We start from the raw sequence: 21918 nt of genomic DNA, 5'->3' as shown, positions 1-21918 counted from the left end.
ACTGGGCCCTTCCATCAGACTTTGGCCGGGGTAATTTGTACCCCCTACCCCTTTCTCTCGGCATCCCTGATAATACTACACAGTAATGCCCCTTACACATGACACACATTATTAATGTCCTTATAACCATAATGCCCCTTACACATTATGCCAACCTTTATTAATGCCCTTCATACACATAATGCCTGTTACACATATGTCGCACATTATTAATGCCCTTATACACATGACACACATAAGGCCTGTTACACAGATGTCGCACATTATTAATGCATTTATACATGACACACATAATGCCCCTTACACATATGCCGAACACTATTGCACAACCAACCCACCCTCAGACAGCACTCGCACAGCCGCTAACACTGTGACCTCTGCCTCTGCTTGGATACAGATGTTTCCTCATACATCTTGCCTCAATAGGCCATGCAGCTCCTGGCCAGTTATTTTGCATTGTTATGACCAGCACACACAAGGAGCTTCCGATGATTAAAATGATATGCGGCATGCCTATATTCTGTGTGCGACTGTGGCTGTACCTGCATACGGAATGCTATGTTACAGTGATTTCCATGAATACACTATTTCATATGCAGATACAGCCTCACTCACAGACAGAATATAGGCATGCTGCATATCATTTTAATTAGCAGAAGCTGCTGATGCCCCCAGGCATTCCAAATGCCCTAGGCAATTGCCTAGTTTGCCTATGCCTAAGGCCGGCTCTGAATCAGACAGTGGTTAGCAAAGAAGTAGTGTCAGGGCACCAGAGGAGGCTAAAGGGTGAACAGATGAACAGAACGTCTGCCTCAACAGACTTCCATACACTGTGTGCCTGCAGAGCATGCCAGTATAAACCCAGCCATATGTACAGCTTGATAATATTTGATGAGATCCAGTACACCAAACCCTTCAGAAATATGCTGTTTCTGCATCAACCACATTTTATCTCTGGGCATTTTACCAGCCCAAATAAAAATCATAGATTTTGCCTTGAAGGTGTTTTTGTGGGGATATGTTTTGCCTGCTAGAGGTAGAACAAGTAAGGCAAAACAGTAATTGTTACTGCAGCCATGCGATTGAATAAAGCTATAACCAGTCATTCCAAGTGGAAATCACTTGCTCCTGAGGAAGCCGGAAGTCCATTAATCCGGGGAAACGCGTTGAGATATTTTCATTGGATATATTTACCCGCCGCATATTGGATAAGCACATTTATGGAATGCTAGTAGCCATCTTTCCTCAATTTATCAAATTGCCACTGGATCCTGACTATTTCCTGAATAACTGGAGCACCACCAGAGACAGGTCAAGTGACACCATCTATTGTGGGGTATCCAGCCAGATCCCTAAAGTCATCCAAGACCCTGTGGTTGCCATCAGGACATCTTGAGCTCTTGAAATTATAGAGCAACTTCTACTGGATCCACCTAAATTGGAAGAATTTAAGCATCTGATTCCATTACATCTGACGGCCTCACCAAGTTGGTAATATATCCTGGAACTTTTAAAAACACTATTGGATTTTAATACCAAATTTGGTATATACCACTATCCACCACTAGATGTCACACATGTAACATTCCCCTATCCTTTATTATCAGTTTTATAATTGTGTTCCACATTATTTTAAATTTGTATGTATTGTTTTTGCATTTACCTTTAGTATAGTTAATAAATATTTTTTTGTTAGAACCGTCTCAATCCTATTTCAGCCTATTGGCCTATTGGCATTTCTCCTTTATGTATTCCAAGTGGAAAGATCTGACCTACTGGAGGCTAAAAGTCTTGGAAAATTAGCGGAGTAGAGTCCAGGATATTATATAGTGATGTAAACTCCTAGGTATTTAATTTGATGGGATTTCCATCAAAATGTGTAAGAGGTTTGAGACAAGGTCTTCTGGGGAGATTTTTAAATCTATACTTAATGGCATTAATTTTGTAGTAGGAAAACTGACCATAGGAACCAATTTTCAGTATCAATTTTCAGTATCACATCCTCTACATTCAGAGTTATTTTGTGCCCGCATGTCATTCCAGTGATTGCAACACTAAAGCCCGGTAAACACAGGGTGCTGCCGCCTCTGTGTTAAGCGAGGTGCTTAAGTACAGATTGCTCAGTAAACATTGTGGCACACAAGCGAAGCTCCCGTGATGTTTGCTAAGCGATCTGTACTGGGCAATGTTTTGCAAGGCAAAACACTGAGATCTAGCAAGATAGACAGTGCATGCACTGTCTATCTCTGTGGGCATGAGCAATGCACAGGAAGAGATCAAGCTTCATTTCTAACTAACCTAGTCAGATAATGTACCACTGGGTGTGTGTGTGTGATATATTTAAACACATGCCACAGTGGTGCACACAAGGATCGGGTGCACAATTTAACCACAATTAATCAGAGCGCAAATGAATGTGTCAGTTGCAGCTCTCACAGAGTAACTCTGTATAAAATATTATAACCAGTGGTCGAAGTGGAAATTTTAAAGTGGGGGTATGGAAGGTGCGCGCGCTCCAGAAAAGGGGGCGCGTCTGTTTAAAAAGGGGTGTGGGTGCTTAAAAGGGTGTGTGTCCTTGCGTGGAGTGTGGCACGCCATATACTGTACCTCTTATATACCTCTTATATACATTATTCAACACAATAGTAAATCCCCCTTATACTTGTCCCTTAAACATTATGCCACACGGAATTAGCCAATATGCACCTTATGTGACGACATTCCCATCCTGGTACTCAGACTGAGCCAAAATTCCCATCCTGGTACCCGAACTGAGCCAAAATACCCATCCTGGTAACCGGACTGAGCCAAAATTCACATGCTGATACCCGGACTGAGCCAAAATTCACATTATGCCACATAGAATAAGCCAAAATTCAGAAACTTAGGGACAGTGATAGCAAGGACACAATGACAGTAGGCACTGTACACAGTGACAGCAGAGACACAGGGCAGCAATATAGGGAGAGTGAAAGCAGTAAAACAGGGAGAGTGACAGCAAGGAGACAGGGAGAGTGACTGTAGGGGCAGGGAGAGTAACAACAGGGACACAGCAGGCCTTCTACAGGTGATGGGCTTGGCACTCCCTTCGCAGCGTGGATGATAGCTAGATGTAGGTGTCCTGTGGGCCCCAGCGATGGCTTTGAGGGGATCAATGGCACCCAAAAGGCTGCAGCCGAGGCTGTGAGGGGACCAGGGGCGGAATACTAGGTGGACACCAATGCAGAGCAGCGTACTCTATGTGCAGCAGCCTGGTCACTGCCCCCACCTCCTCCTGCACAGCTGCCTCTGCATATCTGCCTCTGCACACTTTCATTCAAATACATTTGAGATCAGAGGGACTGGCAAGTTGTACCACTGTATAGAGCTAACTTCACAATAGTAGGTAACAACACTCCCCCCCCCCCCCCCCCCATACACCCTCCAGCCCACACACATAATTACAAAACACACAAAATGTGGGAGTGGCCTCGCAATAGGGGTTAGGGACAAGCATTAGTTGACAACAGGGAATGGGCCATAGAGGGCAATGAGGAGAGACAGCATGGGGAGGTAGAGGGTGACATGGAGAGGTAAAGGGTGACAGGTAGATGCAGTGAAGGATGGAGAGGCACAGGGTGAAAGGAAGAGGCAGTGGGTAATAAGGGAGACTCTGGCTAGTTATGGGAAGAAAGAAGGGAGGCACTGAACTGGCATTATGGGAGAGACTGGGATGGGGGGGTCTGTAATGGTGAAGACAATGAGCTGGATATGGATGGAGCAGACTATGGGAACACTGACCTGCTGCTGTTTACTGCATGGCCCTGCACAGTCGCTCTTACAGCGTCAGGCTATCCCTGATTGTGTGGCATAACTTTATCCTAGCTGCCCGGAGACAAGATAACTGTTGGTGGCGTACCCGCCCTAATGTCAGCTCATACTGAGCAAAGCTTCTATATTTTGGGACAGAGAGACATGATGAGAGCCGAACAAAAAGGACATGGGGAGAGAGGGGCGGAGAGACATGGGGAGAGAGGCAGAGTGACATGGACAAAACGGCAGAGAGACATGGCAGAGAGGAAGAGAGACATAAGGAGAGAGGCAGATAGGGGCAGAGTGACATGAGCAGAACGGCAGTCAGACATGGGCAGAGTGACAGGGGCAGAACTGCAGAGAGACATGGGCATAGCGGAAGAGTGACATAGGGAGAGAGGGGAAGAGTGACATGGACAGAGAGGGGCAGAACAGCAGAGAGAGACATGGACACAGAGACATGGTCAGAGAGAGGAAGAGATACATAGGGAGAGAGGCAGAGAGGGGCAAAGTGACAGGGGCAGAGAGGGGCAGAACAGCAGAGAGACATGGGCAGAGAGAGGAAGAGAGACATGGGAGAGAGGCAGATAGGGCCAGAGTGACAGGGGCAGAGAGGGGCAGAATGGCAGAGTGACAGGGGCAGAGAGGAAGAGAGACATGGGAGAGAGGAAGAGAGACATAGTAGAAGAGGCAGATACGGGCAGTGTGACATGGGCAGAGAGGGGCAGAACAGCAGAGAGAAATGGGCAGAGAGAGGAAGAGAGACAAGGGAGAGAGGAAGAGAGACAAGGGAGAGAGGAAGAGACATAGGGAGAGAGGCAGATAGGGGCAGAGTGACATGGGCAAAGAGGGGCAGAATGGCAGAGTGACATGGGCAGAGTAACGGGCAGAACGGCAGAGAGAAATGGGCAGAGAGGAAGAGAGACATAGGCCGAGAGGGGCAGAGAGACATAGGCAGAGTGACATGGGCACAATGGCAGAGTGACATGGGCAGAGAGATATAGGCAGAGAGATATAGGCAGAAGGAGCAGAAATACAAGAGCAGAGAGGTGCAGAGTGACATAGGCAGAGAAGGGCAGAGTGACATGTGCAGAGGGGCAGAATAGCAGAGCGACATGGGCAGAGAGAGGAAGAGAGACATGGGAGAGATGGTTAGAGTGACAGACATATGGAGAGAGGGGGGACATGGGGAGGGAAGACAGTGATAGCTCATTTGTCCACTTATTAAAAATGCACCGTGTCACCCCTCCACCACGCATGTAGCCCCAGGCAGGCGAGAAGCAAACCTGCTATGGTGTCGAGTCTCACTGCAGTGCCTGAGAAGAGCTGTCTACAGGTGCTTGCTGCAGCTCCTGCTCCTTGTTACAGTCAGGAGGCTTGGAGCTAAGGGGCAACTTCTCGCAGGGGGAAAGGTCTGCCTTCTAGGCAGCGGACACGATGCCAGGACAGATGAGTACGCAGGGCAGTGGGTGGCATCTAGCGGGCACAGAGTACTGTAGCCTGGTGTCAAATGACTGCCTCCCATTACCCCTCTACCTGGCTGCTTCCGACACAACAGTTGCTTCAGTCCTCCATATGGCTCCCAGCATCAGCAGCGCGCTGACCCCCCCCCCCCCCAGATACTGTAAGCTTCTTCCCCTGACCCAGCAGCTCAGTCCCTTGCCCAACGCTCCATCCCCACTGCAGGCAGACACCGTCGGACAGGTGAGCGGGCATATGGGGAATGGAGACACAGACACCCGGCTGCGTGGGAATGTGAGGGGTGAGGGTACAGGTTCCGGGCTAGGGGGCATGAGCAGGCAGACCTAGCACAAGGGAGGATGGGGACCACGGACCACTGGCTGCGTGGGTTGGAATGCGAGGAGATACACACACAGTAAAGGTGAATGCCGCTCAATAGCGCAGAACGGGTTCCACGATCCTCCTGATCACTGCTGACCAAAGTGATCGGGAGTAAGGGGGAAAAAATACAAAAATCAGTGCTTGAAGTGAAGTGCCGGTATACCATACCGTTGTATACCGACCCACTTTGAGCACTGATTATACCACAAATAATGATAGAACACAGAGAGCATATGACACAGTTTCGATTAAAAAAAAAATAATAATAATTTATTTGGTACCACACTAAAACAATTCATTACTAAAAATATCAATAATACTTAAAGGCAAAAGCCTCATTTAAAACTTAATAATGACACTAATCCAGTGGAACATTAAACACCCCATCTTCAGAGAAATTATTAACTTCTATTGAAGCACAAGATGATAATCCAAAAGCAATTGTATCAAGCTCACAGATGATTAGTGATTCCAATTAGCAGAATTTCCTTTAGGAATTTACTTTCCTTTTGCAGGTAAAGATTTTATTAATAAAATTTTTCCACTTCAGATGGTTTCACGTAATGTCTCTGACTGTTTAGAAAGCCAAATAACGCTATACCTGATGTTAATTAAGCAGTCTACACAGTCTTTAGATGCATATATACAGTATATAGTATACAGTTGTGCTCATAAGTTTACATACCCTAGCAGAATTTGTGATTTTCTGGCCATTTGTCAGAGAATATGAATGATAACTCACAAACTTTTCTTTCACTCATGGTTAGTGGTTGCGTAAAGCCATTTATTGTCAAACAACGGTCTTTACTCTTTTTAAATCATAATGACAACAGAAACTACTCAAATGACCCTGATCAATAGTTTACATACCCCAGTTCTTAATACCGTGCATTCCCCCCTTTAACATCAATGACAGCTTGAAGTCTTTTGTGGTAGTTGTGGATGAGGCTTTTTATTTTCTCAAATGGTAAAGCTACCCATTGTTCTTGGCAAAGAGCCTCCAGTTCCTTATTTATTTATTTACAGTTTCTTATATAGCGCAGCATATTCCGTTGCGCTTTACAATTGGTGAAACAACAGTGATTAAACAAACTGGGTAGATACAAACCGACATGAGGTAGGAGGGCCCTGCTCGTTCCTGTAAATTCTTGGGCTGTCTTGCATGAACTGCAAGTTTGAGATCTCCCCAGAGTGGCTCAATGATACTGAGGTCAGGAGACTGAGATGGCCACTCCAAAACCTTCACTTTATTCTGCTGTAGCCAATGACAGGTCGATTTGGCCTTTTGTTTTGGATCATTGTCATGTTGGAACATCCAAGTACGTCCCATGCGCAGCATCCAGGCTGATGAGTGCAAATTTTCCTCCAGTATTTTCTGACAACATGCTGCATTCATCTTGCCATCAATTTTGACCAAGTTTCCAGTGCCTTTGTAGCTCACACATCCCCGAAACATCAGCGATCCACCTCCGTGTTTCACAGTAGGAATGGTGTACCTTTCATCATAGGCCTGGTTGACTCCTCTCCAAATGTAACATTTATGGTTGTTGCCAAAAAATTCAATTTTGGTCTCATCACTCCAAATGACTTTGTTCCAGAAGTTTTGAGGCTTGTCTCTGTGCTGTTTGGAGTATTGTAGGCGGGATGCTTTGTGGCATTTGCTTAGTAATGGCCTTCTTCTGGCTACTGGAATAGGCAGCCCATTTTACTTCACATGCCTCCTTATTGTGCATCTTGAAACAACCACACCACTTTTTTTCAGAGAGTCCTGTATTTCAGCTGAAGTTATTTGTGGATTTTTCTTTGCATCCCAAAAAATGTTCCTGGCAGTTGTGGCTGAAATTTTTGTTGGTCTACCTGACCATGATTTGGTTTCCACAGAATCCCTCATTTTCCACTTCTTAATTAGAGTTTGAACACTGCTAATTGCCATTCTCAATTGCTTGGATATCTTTTTATATCCCTTTCCTGTTTTATACAGTTCAATTACCTTTTCCTGCAGATCCTTTGACAATTCTTTTGCTTTCCCCATCTTCTGCTTCTGCTAGGGTATGTAAACTTAACACAACTGTATATCTTATGATGGTATAAGTGAAGACCAAATATAGTTTGATTTTACAGGCAAATATAAACCAGTAATGTAACTGAACAGTAGCGGGAATTCAGTGTAACTCCAATAGCAAGCTTCAGGTACAGCGAGCTGAAGAGAATGACTCTGCAGTAGCAGACTTCAGCAAGCGCCGTATGACAAACACCACACAGGGCAACTGTGACTGATCCCTGTCAGGAAGGGGAGGGAGGAAACCCCTTTGTTAACAGGGCAACATGGTCGTATACGGCTAATATCAGTCCACTTTCCACGGAAAGCAAGATTATCGATGCATAGCCTCAGGCATCTGCAGAGACCGGGAACTTCTCACAGTGTAAATTTTTTTAAAGGTCAATAACTGATGATAAATCTGTGCATTGGTAGCTTCCAAAGGATCTCTGGTCTCAGCTGGCAGGCTTGAAACACAGCACCTGTACGGCTGCGGAGTTGAGGGCTTCACTCTTCGGTGACTTGCATAGCAGCTTATGGAAAACACCAACACGATGGAAGAAGAAATGTCTCACTGATAAATCAATAGTGTCAATACACATATGGGGGTCCCTTGATGCGTTTCTCCGGCATATATTTTGATGGTTTCCTCAGAAGTTTTGGCTTAGTTTAGATTTTGGGCTTAAATCACCCCGTATAGGCCTGATCCAAGCAGCTAGATGTTCCATCTGAAGGGCAAACAAGAGGGGGGAAAGAGGGTAGCCCTGTCTTGTGTGGTCAAAAGTGAGGCACTAATACTGAAGCTGGAAGGTTACGATACAGTGATGAAGGTTAACAAAGGTCATTGAGAGAAAGTTGTGAAGGAAGGTGTTTAAATAGGTTAGCAGGACTTGTTTGTGTGGGATCTATTGTAGTATTAAAGTCACCTCATATTATAGTGAGACAGTGAGGCAGGCGAGCTAGGTGATCAAAAAAGGTAGAATATAAAACAATATGGTGCATGGCTGGGGTATTGTTAGGTTAACCCTTGGTGCTCCAGGAAAAACAAAACCAACGAACAAACTGATGCAGGGGAATGCGGGGTGTTTTATTGAAAAACCGAAGAACACAGGAACTGATGCAGAAAACAAGAACAAACTTTATGAAACAAAATACGAAGTGGCTGGATAGCAGAATAAACACAGAGGTACCGGGTACAGATGCAGGCGGTCCAGCAGTTGGCTGAGGCTTAGGCTGAGGCACGAGGCACAAGACATGAGACACAGGACACGAGGCACAGGCTGTAGGAAGCTGAGGCACAATACACGAGGCACAGGACACAAGGCAACGGCTGTAGGAGGCTGAGGCACAAGACACGAGGCAACGGCTGTAGAAGGCTGAGGCACAATACACGAGGCACAGGATACGAGGCAACGGCTGTAGAAGGCTGAGGCTGAGGCACAATACACAAGGCACAGGATACAAGGCACAGGACACAAGGTATTGGCTGTAAAAGGCTGAGGCTGAGGCACAATACACGAGGCACAGGATACAAGGCAGATAGGGAAACACTCCTTTCCACAACAGGAACATAGAACAATGACCAGCCCTGAGTGCTGGTCTGGGGAGGACTAAATAGACCGCTCACAGGTGTCCAATTGAGCAGATTGCCTCCAATCATCAGGCACCTGATACCTCAGAGTCTGGCGACAGAGAGATTAGTCCACAGGTGCCTGATGCCCCTAGTGGTGATATACATGGAAAGAGAAACAGACATAACAGGTATAGACTAGTAGGATTAGTGTTTGGATATAGGTACCAGTTAGAATAATCAAGTGACATGAGCATCAGAGATACAGTCAGATTACAATAGAGAGATTGCGATGTACCATGGTAGCAGTACCCCTGAGTTTAGCCGACAGAAGAATAATAGACATGGGGCCAGTGGTGTCTGAGTGCTCTAGTGCTCAGACAATTGGTTGTGGAAAGAATGCGCGTGTGAACTGTACACCAATGGATTTAAATTAATAATAACAATATTTAATATAATTAATAATAATTTAATACATACCTCCCAACATGACCCTCTCCAGGAGGGACATATTGCTCTGTTTCTGGACTTCTCCCTTAATTAATGATTGCCATCACCTGTGTTGAAGCACCTTTCTGATCAATTAACCTGTGTGAAACAGGTGATGGCAATCATACATTACCAGGGAAGTCCAGAAACAGAGCAATGTGTCCCTCCTGGAGAGGGTCGTGTTGGGAGGTATGATTTAATATCATATATAAGATGAATATAACAAACGATAAAAAATCAATATTAAAACATACTAATAGACCAGTTTATATACTAGACAATCTAAAATTCACTCGGGTATGGATACAGTCCACACTAATATTATGTAATGTCGTTGTAAAAATTAGGCCAAAAATACACATTCAAACTGATAAATGGTGGCTTTAAGCCATATATGGCTATAAGTCATTATTTACTGGGCCTTCCCAGCAGTTAGGAATGAAGTGTCCGCTGATAGAGTGTGCAGTATTCTTTCACAATTTTATGTTGTACCACTATGACACATATGTGCCACAGTGCTACAACGTAAAATTGGGACACACTCTGACACAGTATGCAGAGCGGCGACTTCCCAATGGCCGCCAATGCTTTTCGGGAGTCTCCTCCCTTTGTCAAGGATGCTTGACAGTACAACCTCTCTCTATGTGAGGCCACATTGTGCCTTAGGTGCTGCGGCAACCGTCCATTAGCCAGTGACATCACTGACAGGCGCCGACAAACAGGTTTCCAGAAGTGCCCGCTGCCCGTGCACAACACTGTGGTCCTGCACTACTTAAGAGGTGAGTGTAGACGGTTTTGTTATGTAAGCTGTTTTGAAAAAAAAGCTTAAAGGCTGAAATGTCAACTGAGCCACGGCTGTGTTGTCTTTTCTAATCTAAGCCACGAGTGCCGCTGATTCATGTTTATTGGTCCAGCATGAGCTGGACGCTTCCGATGGCACAGGGCCAAAGAAATTGTTATCGAGCTGAGTGCCGGCTGCCCCCGATACTAGAAAAGATACCACTGATGGAAAAAAGGATGGCAATCCATCCCATGAGTTATATTATGTGCTAATTAAGCTGGTCCTGTGCTTTACTCGGCCATGTAAATCAACCCAGAAATAAGACGGTGCAAATGAAACAGTGTTTATTTAATTTATTTCTTTATTGCCAAATAAAACATTAATAGATAATGTTGCAGAAAATAACTATCCAGCAATGTTTTTCCCTTAACAGCAAACATTTATCAAAATCGGCGGAGCCAGTGGTTCCCAAACTTCAATGAAAGCGCAATAGAATCAAAAGTGTCTTATTAAGAAACTCAGTAAAAATGATTATATTTAGTAATTTGGACTTATCTGTCCTCCTTAGGTTTAGTTATGGGGCGGTGGAAAGGTTATTGCTTTTCTTTGTCCACATATTTTATGATTCACAGCCACCTGTGCTGATTTATCCTATTACTGTACATTGACCAAAAACCAGGTTATTTTGCACTGGACTACCAACTCAAGGCACCCGTTCAACAGCCTTGCGTCACACTGATTGCCTAGGCACACAGTTTGGGAACCACTTGGTCTGAGTAAGTAGCTAATTTGTCAGGGTTCAGGAAATACACGCTTTGTGTGGTTGTATGACATACAGATTTATTTAATTAGTACTGATGTATGCTGGTGTCTGATTTCTATGAGTTATAAGCTGTGTACACACAGTGCAATTTGGTAGCGGAGTGATTTTGGCTTAAAATCGCTCAGCAATATATTGCTCAGTGTTATGGCAATAGCTCTAAGCAATATATTGCTCAGTGTACCGTTTTCATCAGCGACCACCGATTTTGGCTGAAAATTGCAAGCTCTTCTGTCTCTACCTCATTTTGACTAGAAATCGCTGGTCGATGGTGCACAGTACATTGTGCACCAGTAACCAGCAAGTTTTAGCCATAATCGGAGGAGCCTGCTCCTGCGACCATGAAGGGCTGGCCGTGGGAGCGCGCTCCTGGTAATTTGCTCAGTGACCATATTGCCAGCAATATGTGCTGAAATCGCCCCCGTGTGTACATAGCTTTAGTAACATGTTATTAAATTGATATTGGATTCATATTTTGAAAAACCTGAAAAAGTAGCATTAATCTGCTGCAAATCTGCTGCAGTGTCTAGAGCACATACACATGCAGAGATTTGTGCTAAGCCATTTTGCAAAGCAATTTTGCTTAAGCAGAAAAAAAGGTAGTGGTTCAGAATGAGAGATTGCGATCACAATCTCTCATTCTGTACACACAGAGAGATTTGCAGTCACTTACGAAGCAATTTGACTAGATTTTGACTGCACGTACTGACTTAGTTAGCAAGCTCATAGTGATCTCTCAGGGGTATAAACACAGAGAGATCTGTGCTTACTTTCTAAGCAATGTAGTCAGATTGCTTAGAAAACAGCACAAAATCTCTCCGTGTTTACTAGACTTGCTGAAGCCAACATTTTATTAGGTAACACAAATTAGGTAAAACAAAGTTACTTATGCGGTAAATATCAAACTATACTTTCTGCCAAGAAGCAAATAACAGTATAGAAATTTAATTGATTTATTAAAAATAGCTTGAGGTTTATAAGCACGCCTTCTGCGCCATGATGTTTGCCCATGCTGCTTACATTATTTTCAGATTTTTCATTGCAGATTCCAGACTCTAAAAGAGAATGTAGAAAATGGAATTTTGAAATGTTATTGTACAGACTACGATTCAAGAAAAAGAGCCATTTATACGTCACAAGTATCCTCATCTTCCCTGAAAATATATATAAAGCTTAGCTTGTATATATTTGACTGCTAACAACTTGGTCTGATCCACTGCCCTGCCTGACTGCTGTGACATTACATTTTCAGTGAAAGGAGAGTGCAGTGGATGTTATAGTGGTAAAGGGAACTATATTGTGGCATCAATAAAATTGGAGGGCACTGTCATTTTGTCAGTGGGTATCTGCTCATTGTAAGGCCGAAGGCACTATAATGTTATATAATATATATTAACTGGGGACACTTTCTGACATAATGGGAATTCTGAATATTGTATACTGTGTACTGGTAGCCCTACACTGTGACATCATGTAAACTAGGGAACTATGATGGTTCATAAAATAATCTGGGGCACTGCTATGGGGCATAACATTAGCTAGGGCACTGCTATGGTTTAAATGAATTTACAGCAGAAAGAAGTATCTTTCAAGAAGCATTGGGACAGGGGCCTTTTCTATATGTTGTTACGGGGCCAACAAAGTTCTGGTTATGCCCATCAATAGATATAAAGTTACAGAATTAGTTACATGTATATCTTCAAAAAGAAAATCTCAGAGGATGTTATATAGGATGGGTGAATATAGCAAATCAGCCAATATTAACACAAAGTACAGTATATATGAATAAATTAAATACAACTTATGTTATTTGTTCTAAAGGAACATACAGAGGTGTAACTAGACCTTTGTGGGCCCCATAATAACGTTTTGTTAGTGCTCCTCCAACATACACTCATCTAGTGGGGGAGCGAGGTCATCTGCATAGCTATAAGGTCCACAATAACAAGGAGTTGGTTGAGAGCATAGAATGGGAAATAAGAATATAATGTGCAATATCTACCAAGTATAAATCTGCAATGTAGTGCAGGTGGAGGGGATACGGTCATTAGGTCTACACCAACTAGGTCGACACCATTAGGTCGACAGGCAGCAAGGTCGACATGGGTTTAGATTGACATGTGTCTAGTTCGACATTGGTCTAGGTCGACAGTCAAAAGGTCGACATGGGGTATTTCACTGTTTTTGAGCCGACAGGCGGTATTTCATGCCCTACCATCCACTATGGCATGGTGGGAGAATAAAATAGTGTGCCGAGCGTAGGGAGGCACCGTGCCCGGAGAATGCGAGGGGATGCGGTGCACTTCAAACTGTGTCCATGTTGACTGTGTCGACATCCGGGTAAAAAAACTGTGAAAAACCCCATGTCGAGCTTTTGACTGTTGACCCAGCCCATGTCGACCTAATGCTTGTGTCAACCTAAAAACTCATGTCGACTTTGCTGCCTGTTGACCTAGTGGTGTCGACCCGATGCTTGTCGACATAGTTGGTGTAGACCTAACAACCCACACCCAGGTGGAGGGACTCCACTATGGTTGAATTTCTAGAAATTCTATTTCCTCCAATCATTGGGAGTGTATTACAGATATTGGCCATACACTATGGATACACGTTTCCAGCCATTCCTGCACATTAATAATTGCTCTGAGCAATTATCATTTCAGTAGTTGTATGACAACACTTTAAAACACCATAAAATTATAACGATCTTTGATTTGATTTTCCAAGCATGTGTGATGAAATCTGCTGACCGATGGTCTGACAGATAGCGCATTTAAAATAAATCAACAAACAAAACAGTGAAGATAAACCTAAAGATACATAAAATGTGCCGCTCACCTTTACGTCCCAAATACACATCCCTCCGTCCATTCCAGTGGTACAAAATTTGGTACACTTTGCTTTCCCTCCACTCAGCACAGAGATTTGACTGTAAAGAATGTATATAATATATGCTTTAAGCAGTTCCATTAACAAAAGCAATAATAAACTGATCTACACTCCATGGAAGTCTATGCAAACTGATAATATAAGGACTGTGGGCCAGATTCTCTAAGCTTCGAAAGTGATAAAATGGAGAGTGATAAACAGCCAGCCAATCAGCTACTACCTGCCATGTCTCAGACTGTGTTTGAAAAATGTCAGGCAGGAGCTGATTGGCTGGCTGTTTATCACTCTCCATTTTCTCACTTTTGAAGCTTAGAGAATCTGGCCCATAACTGAGGTCCAAGACAAAAGTATAAGGAAATTGAAATACAGTATGAGCAGAACTAGACAGTCCAGCAAAAGGTTAGTACACTGTATAAACCTTGTCTGTGGGCACCTCTTAAACTGTGCATATAACATATTTGCCTATTCTCCTAGATCCTAGCCACAGCACCCTAACCGCTATCTGCTCACTTCCTAATGAAGTGGGCAGAATGGGGAGATAAATACAGTGAACCTGTGGTCCTGATGAAAGGGATGTAGCCTAAAGATGCGATTCTATGCTAATCATGAAATGCTCCAATTGTGTCAATTTTCCCACGAGGATAGGGGGAGCTGATGACACTATTAGCCCAGCCCCACCCTCATAGCCGGCCACCTGTTTCTCCTGTCTGGGCATCTTCTGCAGAGGAATTATTAAGGTAAGCAACTATGAACTATAAGATAAATCCGCTGTACAGATTTATTGTTTGTAGGCAGTCCAGAGGTGGTGTTGGTGGGAAAGGTATAAAATGTTCCAACTGACTGATACCAATGTAACTCACTGTTAAAACCTTTAAGCACAAAGCACATTGTATTCAATACCCTTGGGTTGGCTGGAGAGCTGCATATAATTATCTTTCCGCCTAATTTCCAGAAGTTTCCTTTATGCTCCTCATATGGGGTGTAAATGGGGGCTATAATTGTGTTTTCCACTCTAGGTGTCTGTAAGCCTTAATCAGGACCAGTTGAGGACTGTTTATATCGTGTTTTCCCAATAATAAGACACTGTCTTATTTTTTTTCTCCAACAAAAAACACCATAGAGCTTATTTTCAGGGTAGAGCTTATTTTAATTAACATTGACAGCAAATGTCAAAAAAACAGATGCCCCCAGTCCTTCTTACACAGCCCCCATTTCTCCTTTTAAAGTAACATGCCCCGAGTCCTGCTCCTCACCCACAATACAGCACTTTCCAGTTCTTCTTCTTGGATTCGGCCTGCACCACTGCTCCCTTCGTGCAGCAGCTGCGTGATGTACGCGGTGACTCCCTGGGACCAGGAGCTGCAACGGCTTCTACAGTACAGTAGAAGCCTGTACAAGCAAGGCAGCAGTGAAGGGGGTTAGCGGGGGTGGAGAGGTGGTTATAGAAGTTAGTGCCCGTACTTGTCTTAGGGAATTTTTATAGGGCTTATTTTCGGGGTAGGGCTTATTTTGGACCAGTGTCCAAAATCAAGGGTAGGGCTTATTTTCGGGGTAGGTCTTATTATTGGGGAAACACGGTAGTTCATTATTCCAGGGTCCTGAATGTCAGGAACCCGTATCACACCCATTCTCTCCAACTTTTACTCGCTTTATCCCTCATAATGTCATTATTAACCACGTCCTATTACGTACACATTCATATCAATGTAGACGAGAACCAAGAACCAATCTGAGAGAATTTTATATCTCCACTATTAAAAGTCTGTTTGTTGCTTTCTTACAGCCTCGTCGTATGCTAGCTCCAAGTCTCATTTTTTAAAATGCTTAATTAAAGGGGATGGATTCTCGGCAGAATAACAACTGGACACTAGTGGGAAATAACCAATGTAATCCTTACATTATTACAGTAATTAACTCTCCTGTAAATGAGTTGAGAAGCCTTGTGCTAGGGAATTAAGACTAGAGCTGGGTAAACACTAGGCAATATATTTGCCATTTGAGCGAATAGACGATATATTGCCAGCCTGCTGGCAGGTTTGTATTCCTAATATGTATGTGACTGACGGTGTTCACAGACATGTCATGTTGTCGGAGCAGCAAAGCCAATGGCTGATATATTGGTGCATCTGGCTGTGTGCCTCTGCAGTTGTAACACTTGTTGTGATAGCTGACATTAGAGCTGGGTGGGCAAATTCAAATGCCCACTCAACTGAAAGAGAGGACTGACACATTGAGTGGGTGATCGGTTATTGTGTAGGATTGGCCGCCCAGTCAGTACGATGGCGGGTCCACCAACATATCTGTCTGGTGTGTACCCAGCCTAAAGCTGCCCATACATGGTGCAATGTGCTTGCATCTAGTTCAAAATGCCTGTTATATGCTAAAGCAGTGAGCATTTTGAACTAGATGTGATGCGATCTAGTCTAAAAAGTATGGGCAGCACTGTGTGTGGGCACCTTTAGTTTCAATGGGTCAGGATTGTTCTGACTGACAAATATTATCTGTACAGACGTACTGTACATATTTGACCCTCGGCCATACACATATTTTGTCCTGCTTTAAGAAATAAAAAAATAATAATATTAATTTTAAAAAAATGTGACTAGGCCATTATCTATTACTTTGATTCTCGCATTCCAGATGCTGAACCCACAAACTCTATAACTAGTATTTCTCAGACTACTAAACCATATGCGAATATGTAAAAGAACACCATGTACAGAGATTTGCAGTGGCTGACTATTCTGTGAGGAGTTCTGGCCCTAAAATAATGTTATTGCAGAAATGTTTTTCAGCCACATAGGTGCTATGAAGGTTGCATGTATTGCATTCATTTAAGTTGTCCTAATTTCTACATTTAGTAGATGTTTCTTTACCTCAGTCCTAAAGTGCCCTCAACAGCAAATATTTTTATGATTTATTTAAACATGCACAAGTAACTATTCTAGCCAGAAATGCCCAAGCCACAGAAACGGGTGCTGGACGGTCTACCCGACAGTCGGGATTCCGACAGTCATTACTCCAACGTTGGAATCCCGACTGCTCCCTTATGGGGGTCCACGACCCCATAGAGGAAGAATAAAATAGGTGGCGAGCACAGCTCGCCACCGTGCCCGCAGCTTGGCGAGCACAGCGAGCCCACAAGGGGCTTCATTGCGCTCCCCCCACTGTGCAGTCGGGATTCCGACATCTGAGTAATGACTGTCGGAATCCTGACTGTCTGGGAAATATACCACACCCACAGAAACGTGTGAGGAGTTAAACACTGACCACCTTTTCTTTTCATAAAAGCTGTCAGCAAGGATATATACAGGTTCTTAGTATTATCCAAATCACAAGACACACTGCAGAATTGTCTAATGAGCCGTTACTTACCTAATGCTGTTTTTGTGTAGCGACTCCAATGTGGAATTATTTGTATCAGAGCTGGCCTTCTTGTCCATGTTCTGAAATCTTTCTCTTGCAGTCATCCCTTTCTGTAAGTTCTGCTTCGGAATATCCAGTTTCCCACCAAATGTCAGGGTTCCCTGCGCTTCATTGTAAGTAAACAGGATAGGATAGCAGTCATGACCCTGAGAAGCAAAGAATTAACACTGAACCTGAAGACTGGCCATTTATGGTCACATCGAAATATTATTGTATATACAAAAATATATAATATATAAAATATTTTTATGAGAAAGAGACAGAGATATTCAACTATACAAGTTTGAAAATATTGTATACTGTATAGTAATAGAGTCTGCTACATTTTTTATTAATATTACTAGAAGTAACATAAACAATTTAATTATAGTAAATCCATAATTCTTTCATCCAGTAGGAACAGAAGGAGCTAATAACAATGGGCCTTATTTTGGTTCATTCTTTCTGACAAAAACCTTCTTAGATGGGCAAAACCATGTGCACTGAAGGTGGGCAGATGTAACATGTGCAGAGAGAATTAGATTTGGGTGGGGTTTTACTTCAAAGTGAGATCTATATTGCAGTGTAAAAATAAAGCAGTCAGTATTTTCCCTGCACAGAAACAAAATTACTCACCCAAATCTAATTCTCTCTGCACATGTTACATCTGTCCCCCCTGCAGTGCACATGGTTTTGTCCATCTAAGAAGGATTTTGTCAGAAAGAATGAACCAAAATAAGGCCCAATGGCATCAATCATTATCCATTTATAGAATTTCCAATCAGACACACATATTGGCCCTGATTCAGGTCTCTTCACTCCCCTGCACGTTCGCACAGGGAAGCGATGTGCAGCTGCTTGTTTGTGTGGGCGTGGCAAATTGCTTATTCGCCAGCCTGTTCGCACCTAGCAGTGCGGGTGGGGGCAGCGGCGAGTGGGGTTGCACCCATGGGAAGGCCCAGCATTTTATGGGCCCATGATGTGGGTCCCGGGGGCGGGCAGCTGGCATGATGTCAACTGCCCGCCTGCTTCACGCACAGAAACGCCGCAGATCTACAACACTAAAGAGGTGTCTAGAGGGGTGTACACACGCTTCAATTTTTATAGGTTTTTAAGATGCTTTCAATCTGCATTCGATACGATACACCCTCCTGTTTTCTCCATATCGGAAAGCAAGGAAATATCGATATCGAATGCTAAAGTGCAGATCGAATGTGAAATCGAATGGAAAGCAAAGGCCAAATCGAAAGGGGGTGGAATTGGGGAAATCGAAAGCAAATCGAATCGAAAGTAATGTCGATGTATGTGCACACACCTTTAGATCTGTGAGCGCTGTAGAAATCATTCGATGGTCGGCGAACATCGAATGATTTCGCCCCCAAGGCTGCAAATGGATGTTTATGTTAACCCCTTCCCGACATATGACGTACATTTACGTCATATGTCGGTTGCGGGGGAATCAAGCCAGCTCACGGAGTGAGCTGGCTTGAAAGAGAGCAGGTAATGGCTGTATATTACAGCCAGGTACCTGCTCTCACGGCCACGAGCGGCGAGTTCGCCGATCGTGGCCGTTTAACCCTTTAAGCACCGCGGGCAAAGCGCCCGCAGTGCTTAAATAGCTGATCGGAGGGGGGGCGCCCCCCTCCGGCGCCGATGGGGGCCCCCCGCGGCGAGATCGGAGGGTGCCGATCGGTTGCCATGGTAGCCAGGGGTCTAATGTAGACCCCTGTGCTGGCCGTGTCAGTATTCCTATTACATCCTGCCTGAGGCAGGATGTAATAGAAAGTGCTGAAAGTCACTATGTTCAGCCATAGAGCTCTATGGCTGAACCTAGTACAGGCGATCGCGCCCCCTAGTGGTCAAGTACACTAGGGGGCCTTGTAGTAAAAGTAAAAAAAAAAAAATATATAAGTTTAAAAATAAAAAAAAAATAAAAAATATTAAAAGTTCAAATCACCCCCCTTTCCCCATTTCACAAATAAAAATAAATAAAAAATAAAAAAATAAACATATTTGGTATCGCCGCGTTCCTAAAAGTCCGATCTATTAAAATATAACATTAGTTATCCCGCACGGTTAAAGGCGTAAACGGAAAATAATTCCCAACGCCAAAATTGGTCGCATCGCCTACCCAAAAAAAAATAATTAAAAAAGATCAGAAAGTCGCCCATATCCCATAATGGTATTAATTAAAAAGTACACTTCAGCCCGCAAAAAATGAGCCCTCACCCAGGTCCGTAGGTGGAAAAATAAAAAAGTTATAAGCCGCAGAACATGGCGACGCGACGCAAATTAGAAAAACCGTAAAAGTTGCTATTTTTTTTTTAGTGGTAAAACATAACGAAAACTATATAAGTTTGGTATCAGCAGAATCGTAACGACCCATAGAATAAAGATAACCCATCATTTTAAACGAACTATGAACTCCAAAAAAAACGTAACCAGCGCAATATTGTGGAATGGCGTTTTTTTTTTTTTTTACCCCACATTGAATTATTTCCTGATTCCCCAGAATATTATACGGTATAGTAAATGGTACCATTAAAAAGTACAACTTGTCCCGCAAAAAAAAAGCCCTCATGTGTCTTTATAGCCGGAAAATTAAAAAAGTTACGCTTATTTGAACGCAAGGAGGAAAAAAAAAAAAATTAACAAAAAAGGCCTGGTCGGGAAGGGGTTAAACATCCATGCAAATGCGAGCAGGGAAATCAGCGTGTAAGAGTGGGCGGACGGTTGTGCAGGCGGTGAGCGGCATTTAGAGGATCCGCAAAGCTGAGAATTTTGCAACTTTGCGGGTCAACCAGAATCACCCCCATTAGATTTTTGCATGTAATTTGAATGGAAGTCTGCTGTGTGGTAACATTGCATTCACTGATATGTTATATGGTATACAGTTGTGCTCATAACTTTTGATCAGGGTCATTTGGGTAGTTTCTGTTGTCATTATGATTTAAAAAGAGTAAACACAGTTGTTTGACAATAAATGGCTTCATCCAACCACTAACCATGAGTGAAAGAAAAGTTTGTGAGTTATCATTCATATTCTCTGACAAATGGACAGAAAATCACAAATTCTGCTAGGGTATGTAAACTTATGAGCACAACTATATGGTAGTTATATGGTATATCTACAGATATTGTTCCCAATATCCTCTAGTGTGTATTGGGCTTATATGATCTATATCACTCGGAGGGCCTTCTAAACGATAGTGTTCACAATATTGTATAGTGTGTACACTCAATATTGTTAACGATGTGCGCTACTGTGTGTCGTTAATGATGATTGGTGTCTTCTGAACATGCGGGTCAACTTGGCTATATAGCCAGATGACGTGCCTGTTTAGTGGGTCCCTGTGGCATTGCTAAATTATATTGGCAGCAGATATCGTTCAGTGTGTACACACAGTTTTGGGATACGCGGACGATATTGTTATAATATTGGCCACGGCCCCTGACGTTTAGGGTGTATGGGGCTATAGGATCTATATTTGAAATAACCAGCAATTTGTCCTATGTAATATGCATGAGATTGATTTAATAGATTAGTTGGTGGTGCACCAAAGAGTCTTATTTTATAACTTGTATAAGTTATATATACAGTCTACAGTCCTGACAAGTACCTAAAACCTCTGCTTACAAACAGTGATTGTGCATTGCAAAATTAACCCTTTAGCTGCAGCGCCAAACCAAAATGTCATATTGATTCAGATAATACATGAAGTGAAGCCATCTGTGCAACCTCAGCAGTTCGTGCAAGGGTGGAGCTTGTGTCCAGCAGTCTGTAAATAGTTGGTAGCTGTGGTTGCCTCCTAAATTCCTGCTGTGTGGTCTGAAGCAAGGACTGCCCATGAGAGAACATGGCGCATACACTAAAATGCTTTCTGCAAGGTGTCTGGAAACTTTACTTTCTACCCCCTGCCCAAAAAATTTTTGGCGCCCCACCCCCCATGAAGGGGCAAGACAATGGACTACAGGCACCACTGGCTGTCAGCTGAGCTGACAGGTGACCCAGGCAGCAGTGAGTGCTGAGCTGGTCCCGCTCCATGCATATCTAATGAGCAGGGACCCAGCGCAGTGCATATTTAATGAGCGGGTCCCTGCCCCGTGCATATGCACGGGTGGGGGCCCGCTCATTCAATATTCACTGCACTGGGTCCCTGCTCATTAGATATGTACAGGGCGGGACCAGCTCAGCACTCACTGCTGCCTGGGTCACCTGTCAGCTCAGCTGACAGCCAGTGGTGCCTGTAGTCCATTGTCTTGCCCCTTCATGGGGGGTGGGGCGCCAAAAA

At 43.6% G+C, this 21918-nt stretch overlaps 1 protein-coding gene across 1 annotated transcript in view; it reads right to left on the bottom strand.

Annotated features, from left to right (window-relative positions):
* Positions 1-10850: 10850 nt before the first annotated feature.
* The window catches only part of ARPC1B (actin related protein 2/3 complex subunit 1B), a 38727-nt gene continuing 27659 nt past the window's right edge, over positions 10851-21918 (bottom strand). Inside the window, exons 9-11 of the mRNA XM_083153474.1 lie at positions 17597-17793; positions 14171-14261; positions 10851-12387 (exon numbers count right to left, since the gene is read on the bottom strand). Of these exons, the coding sequence (XP_083009600.1) occupies positions 12349-12387; positions 14171-14261; positions 17597-17793 (327 nt within the window). The 3' untranslated portion in view covers positions 10851-12348. The remainder of the gene's footprint in view (positions 12388-14170; positions 14262-17596; positions 17794-21918) is intronic.

Source organism: Crinia signifera, chromosome 7, assembly GCF_055691185.1.
Source record: "Crinia signifera chromosome 7, ASM5569118v1, whole genome shotgun sequence".
Taxonomy (NCBI): Eukaryota; Metazoa; Chordata; class Amphibia; order Anura; family Myobatrachidae; genus Crinia; species Crinia signifera.
This window is presented reverse-complemented; position numbering and strand designations above follow the sequence as displayed.